Genomic DNA, 16,872 nt, shown 5'->3' with positions numbered 1-16,872 from the left:
AAGGGCAGGCTCGTGCCGCTAGCCACTTTCGGGAGGGCGGGCTCGGGCCTTGTGAGGATGGACTAATACTAATACTAATAATATTTGGGGCGAGGCGACCAGCGGATCTGCAGTAGGGCCAATAGACGGGGTAAGGCCATCGCCATTTGGACGGAGGCAAAGCCGCGTCGAAGCCGTCACAGCTGCCGCTGCCGTTGAAGCTTGGCCGTGGCGGTCTCTATTTTGTTGAGCAGGCGACGCGGGCAGAAGAAAAGCAAAGAACTGGGCGCCGGCTTGGGCATCTCATCGGCGTCGAACGAATGGCCGCAATCGGGTCCCCGCTCGGCGCGCATCAGAAGGATTGGGGGTGGTTTGGCAAGTCTCCATACCGAGATTGGCCGAGCTGATGGCGGGTTCCAGCCATCAAAAGATGGGACGACCGGCGCCATCGGCCTGGCTGACGGTGGCTTGCTTGGGGATTCTTGCGTTGACATGTCTCTCCTGGTCCTTGGAACACTGGGCAGCTGAGAGGAAGGTTGTCCGTGGACCATGACTCGGCCTTCTCCAGAGCATCCACACCAAGGCAGCATGAGCATGTGGGTTTACATAGTACGGCGCTGGCAGATGGGGATTGCCCCTGTACTGCCGCGTCTACGAAGACGGGGTTGTATTCTTGGAATAAATAGAAGAGGGCAGAACGAGCATGCCACCCGCACGGCGTTGCAACGGGGTCGTCGTGCTGCGGTATTTGCTTCCTTGGCCAGGGCTGGGAAGCAGGGAGAAGCAGGGAGAGTAGACCAGAAGCCGGGAACCGACTCGAGATAGGAAGCTCGGGTAGGCGATCAATAATGGACTATGCAAAATATCCGGGACCGACCCCGAATGTCTGTGCAGTGTGCATGGCTGGCGCTCATTGCCGAAAAGAGTTTTTCGGCAAGCAAACAATTCAGTAGTGGTTCGTATTAATCAAGCGCGATGGGACCCGTTGGAGCGCTGGGAAGCTTCTTCACGGCAGTGCCGGATGCAGGAGGTAGTACTATTGCTTTTTTCTAAAGGATGCCGCTGGGCGATGATGGCGAGAGTCCGTTGTGTCGGATTCCTGCCGGGATTTTCTTTTTGGCTTGGAGGGTTGAGTGGGAGGAGATTACGGTTCGTGACGGTTGAAGAGAAGAGATGCAGGGCGGATTCACAGCCAGGGAGAGACGGTTGCTTCTCCAAGGGGCTTCTGCCTTGGCCGAATGAGGCTTAGCAGCGCACTGGAAAGGGCCGCCCCCAATCAATTCACGACAGAGAAGCCGCAGCTTTACTGTGCCCTTTTCAGTCGTCCCCCCGGGCCAGAGTATTGGGGATGTGAGCCTGCTTTGCTGTACACTGACAAGTGCTGTAGCAGAAGCCCTCTGCTGACGCATCCTCCGAGGATGGGGCCTTCTCGGCCCCTCTACCTGAAAAGAGGTGAAGCAAGCCGGAAATAGTCAGTTAGTCAGTCAGTCACACGTTCATGGACACCATCAGGCCAACACCGAAGTAGTTGAACACGAACCCAACAAGCGGACCGCTCGATGATCACGAGTAACACAGACAAGCTCAATTCTTCTTCCGACATGCCGTATCCAGCCTCACTTGGCAATCCCAGACCTCAACCCGGGACAAGCGAATGGCCAAGCATGCAAGCGGGCTTGGAGACATTCGACATCATCTCCTCGTCCTCGCTAACTTCTCGGCACCTGTCTGGGCCCCAATAGCGCCCTCGCCCTCTGGCCTGGATTCCCAAATAGAAACATATTCGACTTCGTCGTCAACCCTTGTCAAACATCACTCGGATATTGGACTCTGGGATTTGGAGCATCGAGGGGAGCCATCATCATCAAACACCTCGCCTGCAGGGCGCCAACATCAACGGCAGCATGACGTGGGTTTTCCGAATTGATTGCTGAGGCTGTGCTGAGAAGCAAAATCAATCCCGCGCGAGAAAAGCAACGCAACCCGGGCCATCCCAACCAATGCCTACATCGGATGCCCAAGTTTGCAGACGACTAAGGACAAGCTTCTCGATTAAGCGTTTCTCCCCCCAAACCCACCCCCTCTCTTCCGTGGCCTAGGATGTGCGCGTTCGATCAATCCAGTTGCACCCGCTATCGAGTGCAGCCCGCAGCGCATGATGCGGATTGCGGCCTGTGAGGGGAGCGTGCTGAGTTGTTGCTGCAGCGGTTCAGGCACCGCCTCTGCTCGCTGGGCCCTCCCCCATGAGAGATCCGACATCGAGTAAAGGGGGATTTTCCCCTTTCGGACTGCCTTCAGGTGAGCAGAACACGTTTCTCTGGCGTGATGGATAATGAGCCCTCATTTGCAGTGTGTCTTTTTTTATCCTCACCATCGTTTCGTTGCTCGTCTTGGGTGTCTTGTGTCTTGTGCAGGGGAGGGCAGCCAAAGACAGACACGCACACTCACGCGCTTCGCTGGCCCAAGACATGAAGACCAAGGGCCTATTTCCAATCTTCCATCAGATGCAAGCCACCTGCGCACTGCTGCGCAGTAATTATGGCTGACGGCTACAGTCTACACTAGAAAGACGAACCGGCACCTGCAAGCCTTCTCCAAACCTCTTGGCCATGCCGCCTGTCCTCGTATCCCGCCCACCCCACCCTTGGAAGCGATGCTGTGAGGGGGGAGTGGCATTATCCTTCCCTATGCCGCCCCCCGTCTGCTGGTCACAATGCACGAGAGCGAGAGCGTAACAGGCCGGTCCAGAGGCTTGTTAACGGCTCAGCCTGGGCTGCTCATTACAATAGCAAGGCACCCTTCATTAGGGGCGTTGCACACGCCGTCCGTTGGGGTATCGAACACCGTTTTCTGCACCACTTTTACGGGATATTGGCGGATGATTTCCAACGGTGCTTATGGCATCGGCAGCCAGCAGGAGGCAGCATTACTAACCATTCCATTCGAGCACTACCAGACAGAGAGCCACACAGGTCGACCGATTACCCCTGTATAACAAACACTGCACGTTTCCCCTAGGAATCAATTCCGACTGTGCCAACAGCCAATCTGCCTTGCCCGTAGCGTTACCCGCCCGGAGACCCATCTCAATCAATTACTCCATCTGCAGGCGCTCGCGTTGGACAAGAAACAAAAAGAAAAGGATTAGGATAATAGCTGGCGACAGCGCCAAAAAAACGGTGCTACCGAATGAAGCGGAAAAGGCCGTCGGCTTCTCTCGACTGTCTGCTCATTACCGTTAGCACATCGTTTCACGTTTCAACTTGTGACTTTGGACAGCCCCTTGGCGGGTTTCGTTTTCACCAACCATCGTTTGGGGTGACTGCGCAAAGATTTGCCGGCAAGCGATGATCGCCATGGAGCAGCTGTTGGATTTTCTCGCTCAGTCCTCCTTGAACCGTCACCCAAAGCTGTTGAACAGCCGTCATCGTCAGTGTCAGCAGTGACTGCTGGATATGTGCTGCAACTAGTGCACCTTGAAGATCCAAGCAAAAGGCCCGTCCGAACGGTCAGGCGGGAAGGAGTCGTCGGGCAGACCGTTCATTTGCACACATCACACGTTCGGCCGAACCGCCAGCTGCCACACAACGCGACGAAATAAAACGTCACCATGGGAAATGCCATGGCCGAGCGAAGGTTCACCCTGTCAAGCAATCGTGGCACCAGCGGCAAAGGTGCAACGGACGTCGGTGCGCGGGCGTCCCGTAGCACAATGTACGGGTACCTGATTCTGTACGCCTTCCAAGGTTCATCCAGATGCATTCTCGTGCTGGGACGCGACACAACGTACACTACATATGCACGCCCAGCCGCGTGATACCCTGACAATCAGCGTCAAACACAAGGTGCTGGGCGAACAACGGGTGAGAATGAAAATGGCAGGAGAGAAACAAGTCGTCTCCTCCGATGAAAGTTGCCGCCGTGGTGGGTGTCGCGCAGCAGAGATTCCCAACAAGAGGAACACAACCTAACTCTGCAGCAGGTTCTCAGCATCAGGGCAACGGCCAAATAATAACAATTAAAAAATTGGCGGAGGACGGGTAACAGATTACCGTACCGACGATTCCACGGCTGGCAATGGCTTGATCGGATGTCCGCTTCCCAGAAATGACTCTTCCCATGAGAAGATCACGAGTAAGTGGCCTCTGCAATCTGCAAGTGTCTTCACAAAACCGAGACCCCCCGTTCATAACTCTCTGTGTGTCTGGCACACCAGGGGAGGTGTAGCGAGTGTGACGAGTTATCCACCGCCGCCCCCTTTCCCTCCCCGTGCACAACTGCAGATTTATGAAGGCCCGGGCGAAACCCGCGGACAGCTTTACACACCAAAAGTTGGCGCTGGTGTGTTGCATTTGTGAAGGATTTAATTGGAAAGTGGATCCCATGACTTGATGGCTTGCGATAGCGCGTACTGAGGACGTCGATGGACGTTATGGAAGACTAGAGGCCTCCCACCACTTTGTCTAACAGCCACACTAGGTCTTAGACTGTACAGTGTACCGCCAACGCCGATGCTGCCAGAGATCTGCACAGTTAACTGCGCCCCTGACGGTAATACTGGTTCCTGAATTCTTACCTGGAAGTCCCAAGCATGGGCCCCTGTCGCGCTAGTGCACAAAGATCCAATCGTGGCCGACGTTGGACGACGGAACGAAGCACTTCTCCCCATGGAATCCAATCAGATGGAGCCTGGGCAAGTCACGGCATGAGGCCATTGGACGGCGGCCGCGTCAAGTTTGTTGTTCAGCTATGCCCAAAATCGCCTGAAGCCGTGGCTCTCCGCCCCGTTTCCCCCTTCTTCCTCCCAGTCTTTCCCGGTCTCTGGCCGTCTGAAGGCCCTGGATGTTGCCGGGACCCCCCTGACCTACTGCTGCGCTGCTGCACCACACCCTACAGGGACTCTCCCAGTAGCGCACGAGTCCGTCTCCTCGTAGAGAGTTGGCTGGCACAACACGGCCTCTCTCGAGGACGTGTGCCCACTGGGCGTGTGTGTGTGTGCCTGCTGGGAGCTGGACAGTTGTGCACACAAGATGGCAGAACGGGGCAGCCCTGCCTAACAATACTCCGTATTTGACGCCGCAACCTCCAAGACGAGCGAGCGAGAGAGAGGGAAATAGAGGGTACGTACTCAGGGTGACTGGGTCTACACCCTCCCGAGCACCCCGGGATGCCGCAAAGTGGACTCCTAATCTCGCTTTTCCTCCTCATCTCAACCCACTCCGTGCTCGTTTCCCTCTTTCAACAAAACAAGCCATTCCCTCCAATTCCACCCGCTGTCACTCGTTCCATTTCCTCCCCTCCCCCCAAAGCCTCTCCCTCTTTCGCCTTGTTACTCATCTTCGATCCGCCAAGGTCTCCTCCTCATTTCCCTTGCTCTTTCGCCCTCTCCTTCAATGTCCTTTACTCCGTGATATCCTCTTTTTTCCTTCCTGCAGAAAGAGACCGTAAACGAGTAAGAACAAGAGGCCTCGTCGAAGCCCATCACGAAAAAAGGAGGCCATTTGCGCCCACACGTTCTTTAGGACTCGCCTTGTTTCTTGCACGACTCGACAACGGTCCTGCCTGATTCGACACACGCTCGCTCACCAGCACCACCCAAACCCCGATCGACCGAAGCATCATTCTATCGACGGACAACTACTAATCCAACGGGTGGAATTCGACGACGCTGTTGCTTGGATATCGAACTCTCGGGAAACTTTGGTGGCCGATTGTAACCCCTGACCCGTCGAATCTCGAAACCCGCAAGACGACCCGTCACAGTCTTCGAGTCCTGGATCTGATTCGAGACCGTCCTGCATCCGACTTTTATTTCACACCTTCGCTATACCCCTCCACAACCACAGCCCAACATGAAGTTTTCAGTAGCCTTCCTGGCCGTCGCGGCCTTCGGCTTCGCCTCCGCGGCGACAACTACCACCGCCACCGCCTCTACAGGTGTCCAGAAGCCAAGTGAGGCGCCGAGACCAAGTGCCATCACCAGACACGGCTGCTACAACGAATCGTCAACGTCATGGACCAAGTACCCCGTCGAGAACATCAGTTCCGGCGCTTGCACCCAGGAATGCCAACTGAACCAGAAGAAGTACGTTGCTGCAATCAACGGCGAAGATTGCTATTGCGGTGACGCGTACCCGCCCGAATCCTCTCTCGACCTTGACACCAAGTGCAACTTCCCCTGTCCATTTTACCCGGAAGAAGCCTGTACGTCCTCCTTGCCTCGTCCCAACTAACTGGAATATTCGCTGACCCCGATGTAGGCGGTGGTGTAGAAGGCATGATGTACTACTCGGTGTTCAACACGGGTATCAAGCTTGTTGTGTCGAATGACAAGGTCGAGACTTCCAGCACCACAGCGGCTGCCACCAAAGCCACGACGACATCAAATGGTGTTGTAGCAACCGTCATCGAGACGCCCGTCGAGTCAACATCGGCGGCCTCGGACAGCGATAAAAAGAGCGGCACCAACGTTGCCGGCATAGCCGCTGGCGTTGTCGTCGGCGTTGTCGTCATTGCTGCCATTGTCGGAGGTGCCTTTTTCTTTGTGCGCCGGAGACGCAACCAGGAGATCGAGGAGGAGCACCGCCGAAACGCCGCCGTGAATGCCTTCATTGGCGGCAAGCCCCCCAGCAGCAGCGGTGCCTCCATGACCGACTCACGCATGGACCCTACCCTCGCTCACCGCCGTATGAGCGATGGCAGCATCGCCGACAACCAAGACTACTCACGGAAGATTCTCCGAGTAAGTTGCCACGCAAGGATGGAAAAGCGTAATGACAGAAGCTGACCGTGTTTGAAGGTTACCAACGCATGAACACCTCACGTCATGACGACAAACGACTAAAGCCCTGGGCTACTAAATCACTTTACATTCTGGCATTGATGGCGTTTAGAGGTGTTTAATCTCCCGACGCTGGTTCACTCGGGGGCGTCTTCCGAAAACGACCAGTGTCGTCGGATTTCATATGTATCATGGTGTAGGGAACATATCTCGGATTTACGATATGGGTTTGCGTTGAATCATTTGTCTTGTTTTGGACACAAACCGCCGTCGGCTACAAAAGTCCCTACGCCGTCCACTCCTTTTGCGACCACTCCTTTTGCGATACTTTAGACCTTTTGGATATCACCAAGGGGGCGTCTCGAGACGAACCCCTCTAGCACACCGCCAACCTCAACACACAAACTTCCCGGCCCGCCAAGCACCCTCCGCTGGGTATATTCATTTCTTCGATTTCCTCTAACCGGGGGGACTTGGCCGGCCGAGATGTTATTCTATACAAAACGGCGGCGGTTGGGAATTACCTTTTTTTTTATACGACATTTGATGGAAGAGTTGCGACGGAGTATGGTGGCAAGCCCTTCTCATCTTATGTGTATAGTATATGGCCCTCATATTATGGTCTCCGGGCTCTCAGGGATATATACGGCATATTCAACATCATCTCGAATACAGCTCGCTCTGGGAGTCCGTGACGTGGAAAAAAAGGGGCACAGTTTTGGAGTGTTGAGCAACTTTGACGCGTTCCACCCCCCCTTCACTCCAAGGAGAGAAGGCCGGTTATCGCGATACTGGATTTTCTGATAGCGTGTTCGATGTACTTAAAGGAAATGGCCGTAGTAATCGAGCATTCAATGACCTCATAATTCACAATGGATCCTCACATCGCACTGACTCAACCGGGCCGTGTGTCTTTTCATTCAGAAGGCCGTGAACTTGCAGTAGAAGCATACGCGCTGACAGCCGCGGTGGCATAGTACCGTCGCCCGAGCACCGTCTCCGAGCCCCGAGCCTCGAGCCCTCCGTCCCATGACCTATGCAACGACAGCTCCGGGGAGAGTGATGTTCCGAGACGGGGGGCGGCAAGACATGGCACGACTAAGGTCACCTGACGAGTAATCGACAGGCTGAGCCGTATTTGTTGTTTTCAACTTTCCTCCCTTACATATCTAGGGTGCCAACTTTTCCTCAGCTCCCCAGCCTTCTTCCCCCCTCAAGGTTTAAGCTTGGTGGGAAGAAAAAAAAAAGCCTCTCTCTGCCTTGTTTGCGGGCTTTTCTCCCCCCCTCTTGGCTTTGCCTGCCTTCCCAAGGCCCCAGAGAAAAGAGGGAAAAAAAAGGGCCTCCAGCACGTGGAGATCGGTCAAGGACAAAGGGGGCGATTGGACGGCGGCCGTTGTGGCCTTTGTGCTTTCGGTGGTTTATTGTGGATGCGCTGGGGAAATAAATGGGGAATGTGTGTATCATGTTTAGACCCCTGACGATCGTTCCTCGGGATTTCTCGTCGAGTGTAGTGTGTGTGAGAGAGAGTGTTTGTGTGAGATGGTCGACTGACCAACCGTTTCCCAACCACCCGCTAAACCAGACTAGTGAATTTTCTTCTTTCAACCAAGGTTATCGCTCGTGCGAACCGCACATCACTGACACAACACGGTTCAAGGTTCATGGCTTTTGTAAGTTGGCACCCGGCTATGGTTGGCCTCCCGAGAAGAGGAGTTCCTCCGATAGCGGGTATCAGCGCCCGAAGGGGGCGGCGAGGCGGTGGGCGGTTTATCCGCTCGACTTCTTGGTCCCCTGACGACATTGGGGGGGCGCCCAAACCGGGCAGCCTCCCGCGACGAGGAGAGAGGGTAGGCGGCCTTGGGGGCGGTTGGGGCTCGTTTCATGGCAACGACAATCCCCCATCCAAGGGGGACGGAAAAAGAACGCCTTACCGTTATTTCGTGTGATGCAACGTGGAGTTCCCGGCGGCCGGGCTGAGCCTCCGGGGAGTTTGTTGGGTTCGTGGTAATTGACGGCAGGGCTGCCCCCCCGGTGGAGTCTGTGCGAATCTGTCTTCGCTGGTAGCTTTTCTGGGTCCTCGACCAAGAGTTGCTGGATGACTGGTTTGGATTGCCCGGACTGGAGAAGCACGGGGGGAGGGGGTTTTGCTTTCGATATGGACTTGCAAAAAAGCTTGGTACCGAGACGGGGTGGCGGCGGCGGGCGGGCGGTCGGGCGGTACGTGTCTCACGGACGTCGTCGCTTGCCCCGGGTGCCCGGGTTTTATGACGTGGTATTCCTGACGCTTGGGATTACGTCTTGAGAGGGCTGGGAGATGAAACGAGGGCCGGATTGTGATGATCGCGCGGGTCATCATCTGGGAGATGTCTCTACACTAGAGCGAAGTTGCGAGTAAGTAGCAGCAAGGGGACAGAAAGGAAGGAGAGCCCGAAAAACATCACACGGGTTGGGAGACAGTTGCGTCACACTCCCCCCGGCAATGGGGGGGTGGTTTGCATGCATACACTTGAGTCTGAGTCAAGAAGAGCAAGTCCTTGCGTCCAGCACACCGTAGGAGGTGGAAGCAAGGGGGACCGTAGCCGCGCCCGTACTCGAGAAGTGATGATACCGCTTCCCTGTGCTTCCACTTTCCCACAATCAGCAGGGAGATTGTTTGTGACGATGGCAACCTCCTCGAAGTCGCCATGGAACCTAGCCGCCGCATGCCTCGACGCGGGAGAGCCAATGGAGTGGGTGGTTCCAAACGAACCCACGGCGCACTGCTTCGCCGATGCTCATCAGTCACTTCGAACTCGTGGAACTCGTCGCTTCTTTGTCTGCCTGGGCTCGAGCACCGTTGTGTCACTCTGAGATGCTCGTTTCAACGTACGCCGTGGCTGAGAAACATCAGCATCGGGCAATGGAGGGGCTGAATCAGCCCACTAGCCGGCCTTCACACCCGGACCGCCGTCGCAGAACGCCTTCTGCATGTTCGATTGGACTGCCCACTCCTTCGTCGGGCTTCTGGGCCTCGCTAGGCTGTGCTGCACGATGAGGAAGGCGATGTCCGAGATGGAGACGCTCACCTGGAGAAGGCTTCCAGTGAAGCTTGGGAAGATGGACGTGTTTACTGGGTGACTTGCGGCCCACAGTTTGAGTACATGATGTGTGTTCTCGAGCCTATGAAAGCAGAAATCCGAGTGAAGGTATTTCCAGACACAAAGAATGAGACCGAGCAAGAAGCGCGCTCAGCTGACATTCCCCGCAAGACGTGCTATAGTCTGATATATTTCACTCCAGCTTCCTGGCCATGAAAGTTTATTCACATCGCAGGGCGAGAGCAAGAGGCAAAGGTGCAGTACATCATGTTGGAGGAATCCAGCCGGGCATTCGGCTGTCGCTTTCTCCCATCTGGGAAACTCGAAAATGTTACATGCCCACCGTGCACTCCAACCAAGTACTAGTGTCCATACAACCAAACCCAGTCGAGATGTCCGGATACACTCAAGGATCAACGAAACCTTCGATCGAAAAGATGCATCGAGCTTTTCGAATTGCTGCCAGACTTGACAGTCCTGACAGGACTGGCAACCTGGGAGATAACAATACTCAGGTCGTCTTCTAGACATACCTCAAACGTCATGTCCAAAGCCCGCCCATCTTTTCCACGCCTGGAAGCACGAACCCGTGTTCCTGCATTACCGACGTTCTCCAGGCTCAACCGCCTATACATCTCGAGAAGCTTTCCTAAGGGAAGCATGGCGTGGTCTTGCGGCCGTAACCCCTCCAAGATTTCCCACCCTGTGCTTGGCTCGGCGTATAGTACCACTCTTACGTTCCCATCAACTGACCTGTAAACGAGCAGATGAAAAACAAGCGGCATAGGCATATTGAGGCCTATTATGACGACGCCCATAAACTCTCCAGTCAGAACCTTGCCGACGAAGGCACGTTGGAGCGGATCCCAAAGGTGTTGAGGCAAGACTGAAATATCGTCCCACCCAGCACCCTCCCAGTCTAACGTCACGTTGAACGAGTGGGTGGAAACCCTCTCAATGGCCCTGCTCTCGTCCCAAGTGACTTCTCTCCTGAGGTAGATGTCCATTTGGCGCACATTGGTTGGCTGGGGTTCCGGCCAGCATTTTGCGGGCGAGACACGCACCCAGCCGTTGGCCGTGAATAACAGACCGGCAAAAACCTTGTGACTATGTCCGCAGCGCCCACACAGCTCGGCAATGCCACCTAGATATATTGTGCATACGTTCCTGTCGTCGAGGAGCAGCTCCGCGTTGGTACGGACACCTTTGTTGGTGATGGAGAACTCCTGCGAGTCGTTCAAGAGCTTGTTGGCGTGTTTGAACCCGTCGCAGAACGCAAACTCCAAGGGGGACTTGGCGAACGCGCCTCGATAGGCTTGCTTGGTGTCCGTTCCTAACCAGGCGAATATTGACAAGTCGTCCGTCTCCCTTACTATCTCCTGCTGGAGCCGTTGGAAAGCCTTGACGCCCTCCCCGTAGAGCATGCTCATGTTGATGTCGAACAGGCCGAGGAGGGAGTAGGCGCGGTCTTCGGCGCGGGTCGTTTCGCGGTATGCCGCCCAAGACATCTTGACGGCGACCGGGACGTTTTTGAGCTCATTCTTGAACATGAGGATGTCGACGTCGATCTTGGTGAGGGCGGACAAGGTCGAAGCCTCGCCGTCCTTTGTGAACCGGAAATTCCAGTTGCCGTCGTAGAACTCGACGTAAACCGGGGCGATCAGCTCTTGCAGAGTCCAGCCGCGACTGAACCACCTGCAGGCGGCCAGCTCGCGGGTCGGGCGATTGGTCACGGGGGACTTGGAGTACGAATACCCGACGTGCTCCGGGGAAAGGTCCGAGAGGAAGACGAAGCAGACGTAGGCGTCCTTGTACCACCGGAACATGGAGTTGATGGCCTCGCTGAGCTCCGCGCTGCTGGCCTTGTCGATGCAGCAGGTGTCGACCCAGGCGTACCCCAGGCCCTTTTGCAGGGCGATCTCGCAGGTCTTGGCAATCTTTGCGAAGCCGGCCTTGGCCTTGGCCCTCGGGAGGTAGGCCATGTCCTGCATAGAGACCTCGTCCTTACCCCACGTATGCGAGAGGATGGCATACTTGACGACAGACGGATCGGTGAACTCCTCCAGATTCAACGTTGTCGTGTTGATGAGCCACATGGTGCGTGTGGCCCGGGTAGATTTCGGATGTAAGTCGGAGAGGTCGAAACTCGCAAACTCGCAGACGCTTTTGGTGCCTCAAAGCTTCGACAGAACTGGATGGGAGCTGGGAGCAGCGCAATCAAATGTTGGCGTGACACATGCCGGAGAGTCAGGTGGTTCTAGGCATGACAGTGGACGAACAAGTTACGCTTGATGCCGTTTTACATGCGGTAGTTGGTTGGTATTAAGGGAGATGCGGCGATTGGCGAGGAAGAGGTGGTAGTTATAGGCGGATGCCAGCATCATCACGCAGTCGCCTAGTGGTTGCCTCATGCAGGCTGTGCTGGGGCGGTACAAGCTAAATCTGGCAGGACGCCGCGAACCAGTTCACGACTGACCGGAACGCAGCTCGTCCATTGGTCGGCGCGAAGAAAGGCACGCAAAAGTGACAGATTGAGCCGCATGAGGTCTTTTGCCCGCTTCGTCCTGTGCAAGTACGTACGTTCTGAACCTCTCGATGCGCGCCTGTCGTTCTGCCTTGCGCTCAGGAGTGCTCAGCTGCGCGACGCAGGAGGGGGGCAGCCTTGCATTCTGGTCAGCTAGTACGAACCATGATTACCATTTGGGCGAACATCTCTTGTTGTTTCGTTTCTGAACGTGTCAAAGGGCAGAGAGAAAAGCCGGACTGACCTCCAATCCAGCCATGATGCAACATGAAGGGGCGGTCGAGTCATGGTACCAGGCATGAGTGTTAGCCCGCCAGAGAAAGAAGGGCATATCAGGAGTCAGGCGTGACGAGATATTAGTGCCCTAACAACGAAGACTTTTGCATTTTGGCTACATCCAAACTGAGCTCTCACTTGAAGTATTCCTCGCTTTCTTCGCATTCCCCACGATGCTTACGCCAATCCTTCTTCTGACACTCGGGGCTGCAATACTTGACCTTCAGGCATCGCATGCACTTCTTCAACGCGGCGCCGTCCTTGCCTGACGTCTTGCCGCAGTTTGTACACCGCTCCTGTTGTTGCGCGACGCCTCCGGCTCCAACATCCTTGTATAACTTCATGTCGACAATGTCCTCCACGAACGGCACGGCGAAAGTCGGGCTGATGGCGATGCGGGTGGCGTACCGCGAGGCGGTGTCCCACTCAGGAAGGCCGATGAAGTTATCCGGGAATTGTCCGTTGCCGCATGAGCAGAGGACCTGCTCGTTCGGCTCCAACGACACGGGGACGGAGCCGGTCTTACGGTACTCGCAGGTCGACTTGTGGTTCCATGTACGGCTGCGTTCCGCGAGGGCGGGAAGGACCTTCTTCCAGAAGACGAGCTCGTCATCGTTGATCGTGATCGAACACATGTCCAGCGTTCTGAGCAGAAGCAGGAAAGACTCGGCCTTCTTGATGACGGGGATCGTGAGAGGCAGAACGGCCGCATCCAGAACGATAGAGCCCGCAGCGGCGTCGAGCCTGATGGCGGACACGAAGAAGAGCATATGAACGCCGCCTCGGTCAGGATGGTTGAGGCAAAAGAGACCGGTCTGACCGCCCTGCTGACCAGAGGAGAGCATTATCATGGTGAAAATCGACTCCTTGAAGTTGAGACGTGGTGAAGGCGAGAGTTCCTGTCTTCCGGCATTGACTTCTTCGCGCAGAGCCCTCTCTTTAAGGGAGAACCCAAAGGATACGAGCGTCGTGATCCAACGGTTCTCTTCCTTGCTCTCGAGGTCGATGATGGGAAGACGGTCGAGGTTGAAATGCGGAGTGTTGAGATCCGCCGGGGTATTGGATAAGCTTCGTGCAAGGTAGGTCGGGTAGACGAAGTCGTTAAGAGCCGATTTGGTTTCCGGATCAGTCGAGGGGAGGGCGAAGGGGGCGATGACCTCAAAGTAGGCGGACTTGCGAGCGATGCGGGTTTTGGCCTTGCTGGCGTCAACCGGCGTGGGGAAAGTGAGAGGGTAAACCTCTTGGTCTTCGCCAAATACAATGTTGACGGTGAAGGGCGATGCTTGCTCGATGGTGATCGGCACCTTGTCGGTGAGAAGCTTCTTGCCTTTGGCGGACAGGAAGTCGAGATGACCTGTAATGGTTTCAACTCTGTCTTGGTCTTTCGAAATGTCGGCGGTGAAGACGGATTCGGTCTCGCTGCTAGACTCAATGGAAGATTCTGCAACGCTTCCAGCTGCTTCACAGGTAGCAGGATACCTGGTCTGTCCGGGCAGGTACTTCGTGATAAACACGCTCTCCTCATCGCCCAGCTTCGCTTGGAAGATCTTCAGCTCGTCACCCAAGGTCTTGCTGAAAACTGCGATGCTTTGAGCAGAACTTAAAACTTCCAGCCGAACGTAAGAGGTCTTGCGTTCCACCTGGAGAGCCGCGGCAGATACGTAGAAGGATGCAATGAGCGGGGACGTTCCGAGCCAGCCCGCTGGATCTGCCTCGACGGCGACGGAGAAGTTATCGGTCTCTCTGTTGCCGCTTGTAGCGATAGTGCCGAAAACCAGTTGAACCTCGTCGTAGAAGTTGTGCCATTTGTGATCGGCATCTTTACCAGACACCAAGGAGCCTCTGACCGTAGGGGAGCTTATCTTTGCCTGGTCTGAGCCTGAGAATACTCGGTCAACCATCTCCCGTGGAACGACAAGACTCACAGCCACTACCTCGGGAACCGAAGCCCAGGAGTCAAACCCACCAAGGTTTCGGTTGGGTCGAATATCTCGGCTGAGCCAGTTCTCCGTATAGAGACCCTGAGTATGCATTTGCAGGGACAAATCCTGCCTAAGGTTCCCCGTAAACATGAGGCTCCTTTCCGCGCATATCTTCTCGACCAGCACCCTGCAAGTGACGTCAAAGTCGGTGACCGACAGCCTTAGCTTGAGATATCGGAGAAGAGACACGAGTGTGCCTCGGTGGAAGTGCGAGTAGGCTGTGTTCCGAATCAATTGTGTGACCGACGCTTTGGAGATTGACAGGAGCTTCATAGGGTTCTCGTGCGCAAACATCTCCAGATACAGCTTGAAAAAGACCGATGCCAATGCTTCTGAATCGACCTTGAGAGGTCCCTTCGAGCTAACTCCCGAGAAGAGTTTGCTCTGCTTCCAAGCGATCCGGCTGTGTACCTGGGACTGTGCATCGCTGTTTGACTGTATCGTTTTGGTGCTGAGACCGACCAGGATCTCGTCGACGCTTGACACAGCAGTGGAGTTGGTCCAGTACTCAACCGCGCTCGCTCCTAGCAACAAAGAAACCGTGGGTCCATGGCCATAGAGGAGCTTGTCAAATGCAAGCTTGCTGGCGTCTTCTCGCTTGAGTAGGGTTTCGGTAAACAGAGCCGACCAGGGCTGCGCAGTGAGAAGGGGTAGCGCCGACATGAGAATATTCAAAGTGCCGAAATGGTCTGCGAGATTGGAAGTATCGATCGCATCGAAGGAAACAGGAGCTGCTGACTTGGATGCATACGCGTCGGAATCCAGGGAAAGAGCCCGGCCATCAAACTGTCTGCGATACCATCCGGCCGAAGTCTCCTTCGTGACGACGTAATGCTGGAGGGTATGGCACAATGCCAAAGCGTCACTGACGACGGAGCGAACCACCAGCTTCTTCGCCCGAAGCATGGTTCCGCAGGCAGCCGCCCATTCCCTAAACTGAGTCTTGGCGGCTGCGAAAGCCTTGAACTTTTCATCTTTCTGATCAGGCTTGAGAGGGGACGCTTCCGCCAGGGGGATGAAAGCGGTGGCGAGATGGAAGCCCAGTATGGGATCCGTCCCATAGTGCAAGATTCGGTGCTTCGACAACGAGGCATAGAACAGGGGGTTCGGATTGTTGGCGGCGCCGGTAGGTCCTGCGACAGCAGACTTCCAAAACTCCTGGGACGCGTCGACAACTTGTTGGGAGAACGGCAATGCAACAGGAGCGGCTGACCGCAGACCGGTAAACGAGATACTATTGCCAAAGGCAATTTCCTTCATCTCTAGTGAATGCTTCAGGTTGGTCGTCAGGGCGGCCGAGTTTGCGGAGACATCGTCAGAGGCAGCTACGACGTCGTAGCTGATCCAGACCGCGCGAACGTCGTCGAACGTAGCTTGGTCGCAGATCGGGAGGGCCTTGCCGTATGAACTCGCGTTCCACGCTTTCAAGGACTTTGAAGCAGAGAGAAGCTTCTTGACCTGAGTCGACAAAATTTGCAGATCAGAGGTTTCAAGATGGAGGTTGTAGTATAAGTTCCAAGGCGTGTTACCAGAGGTATTGTTGTCAATGAGGAGAGAGAAGAGAAGGATGTTGCGAGCTTCAAAAGGTCAGCATGAGATTATTAATGATAAACAATGAGTATATGCACCCAATATGGCCTCGTCAATATCATTGGCCGTGATATCCAGCTTTCGAGCGGCTTTCATTGTGTCAGCGAGGCGAATACGCGCCGGACAGCTGACAACGTACGAAGTCCAACCTCATTGTAGGCAGTATGGAGGATATTCCTCACATCACCGCAGCCAAGAAGTAGAATGCTGGCGTCGACGCCATGAGGTAAGCCCTTGGCAAGGTTGACGGCTGGGGTGTTGCCAACAGCGTAGAAGAAGGAGATGGAGTTGGCGACGGTGGGGGTTAACATCTTGCCGGCCTGAGCAAGTCCAGGAGGACGCAATTTAGCAGAACGTGGGCTTGGAGGCAAATTCTTGCGAGAGATAATGATTCTGATCACAGGTAAGTATGATGTGGTTCAAAAGCTGTACTTTTTGCTTCTTACTTGCGATGGTATCGAAGGTGGCGCTTTAGCTTCAGTCTCACCAAACAGAGAGGAGCCCAACGGATGAGAGGTGAGAGCCGATTTGAGGCAGGTTATCTTGGCAGGCCTTGCCTGAGTCAATTGACGGGTTTCAGAACTACAAATGACGGCAATAAATCTTGCGAAGATGAAAAGAAAAGAACTCCTAAAGACAAGTGGGTGATGTAAGCCTCAAACT

At 55.1% G+C, this 16,872-nt stretch overlaps 3 protein-coding genes across 3 annotated transcripts; 1 reads left to right on the top strand and 2 right to left on the bottom strand.

Annotated features, from left to right (window-relative positions):
• Positions 1 to 5,831: 5,831 nt before the first annotated feature.
• EsH8_I_000345 (WSC domain-containing protein) lies at positions 5,832 to 6,793 on the top strand (the record flags this gene model as incomplete). Its single annotated transcript, XM_083267758.1, has 3 exons — positions 5,832 to 6,183; positions 6,240 to 6,721; positions 6,779 to 6,793. The coding sequence occupies 3 exons, from the start codon at positions 5,832 to 5,834 to the stop codon at positions 6,791 to 6,793; spliced, it is 849 nt and encodes a 282-aa protein (XP_083118196.1).
• Positions 6,794 to 10,250: 3,457 nt separating this feature from the next.
• On the bottom strand, positions 10,251 to 11,933 carry EsH8_I_000344 (uncharacterized protein; the record flags this gene model as incomplete). The annotated part of the gene is made up of 1 exon (XM_083267757.1): positions 10,251 to 11,933. One exon carries the CDS (start codon positions 11,931 to 11,933, stop codon positions 10,251 to 10,253), a length of 1,683 nt encoding a protein of 560 aa, XP_083118195.1.
• Positions 11,934 to 12,771: 838 nt separating this feature from the next.
• EsH8_I_000343 (uncharacterized protein) lies at positions 12,772 to 16,520 on the bottom strand (the record flags this gene model as incomplete). Its single annotated transcript, XM_083267756.1, has 3 exons — positions 12,772 to 16,196; positions 16,248 to 16,298; positions 16,349 to 16,520. 3 exons carry the CDS (start codon positions 16,518 to 16,520, stop codon positions 12,772 to 12,774), a joined length of 3,648 nt encoding a protein of 1,215 aa, XP_083118194.1.
• Between the last annotated feature and the right edge of the window lie 352 nt (positions 16,521 to 16,872).

This window comes from Colletotrichum jinshuiense, chromosome 1 (assembly GCF_051148585.1).
Source record: "Colletotrichum jinshuiense chromosome 1, complete sequence".
Lineage (NCBI taxonomy): Eukaryota > Fungi > Ascomycota > Sordariomycetes > Glomerellales > Glomerellaceae > Colletotrichum > Colletotrichum jinshuiense.
This window is presented reverse-complemented; position numbering and strand designations above follow the sequence as displayed.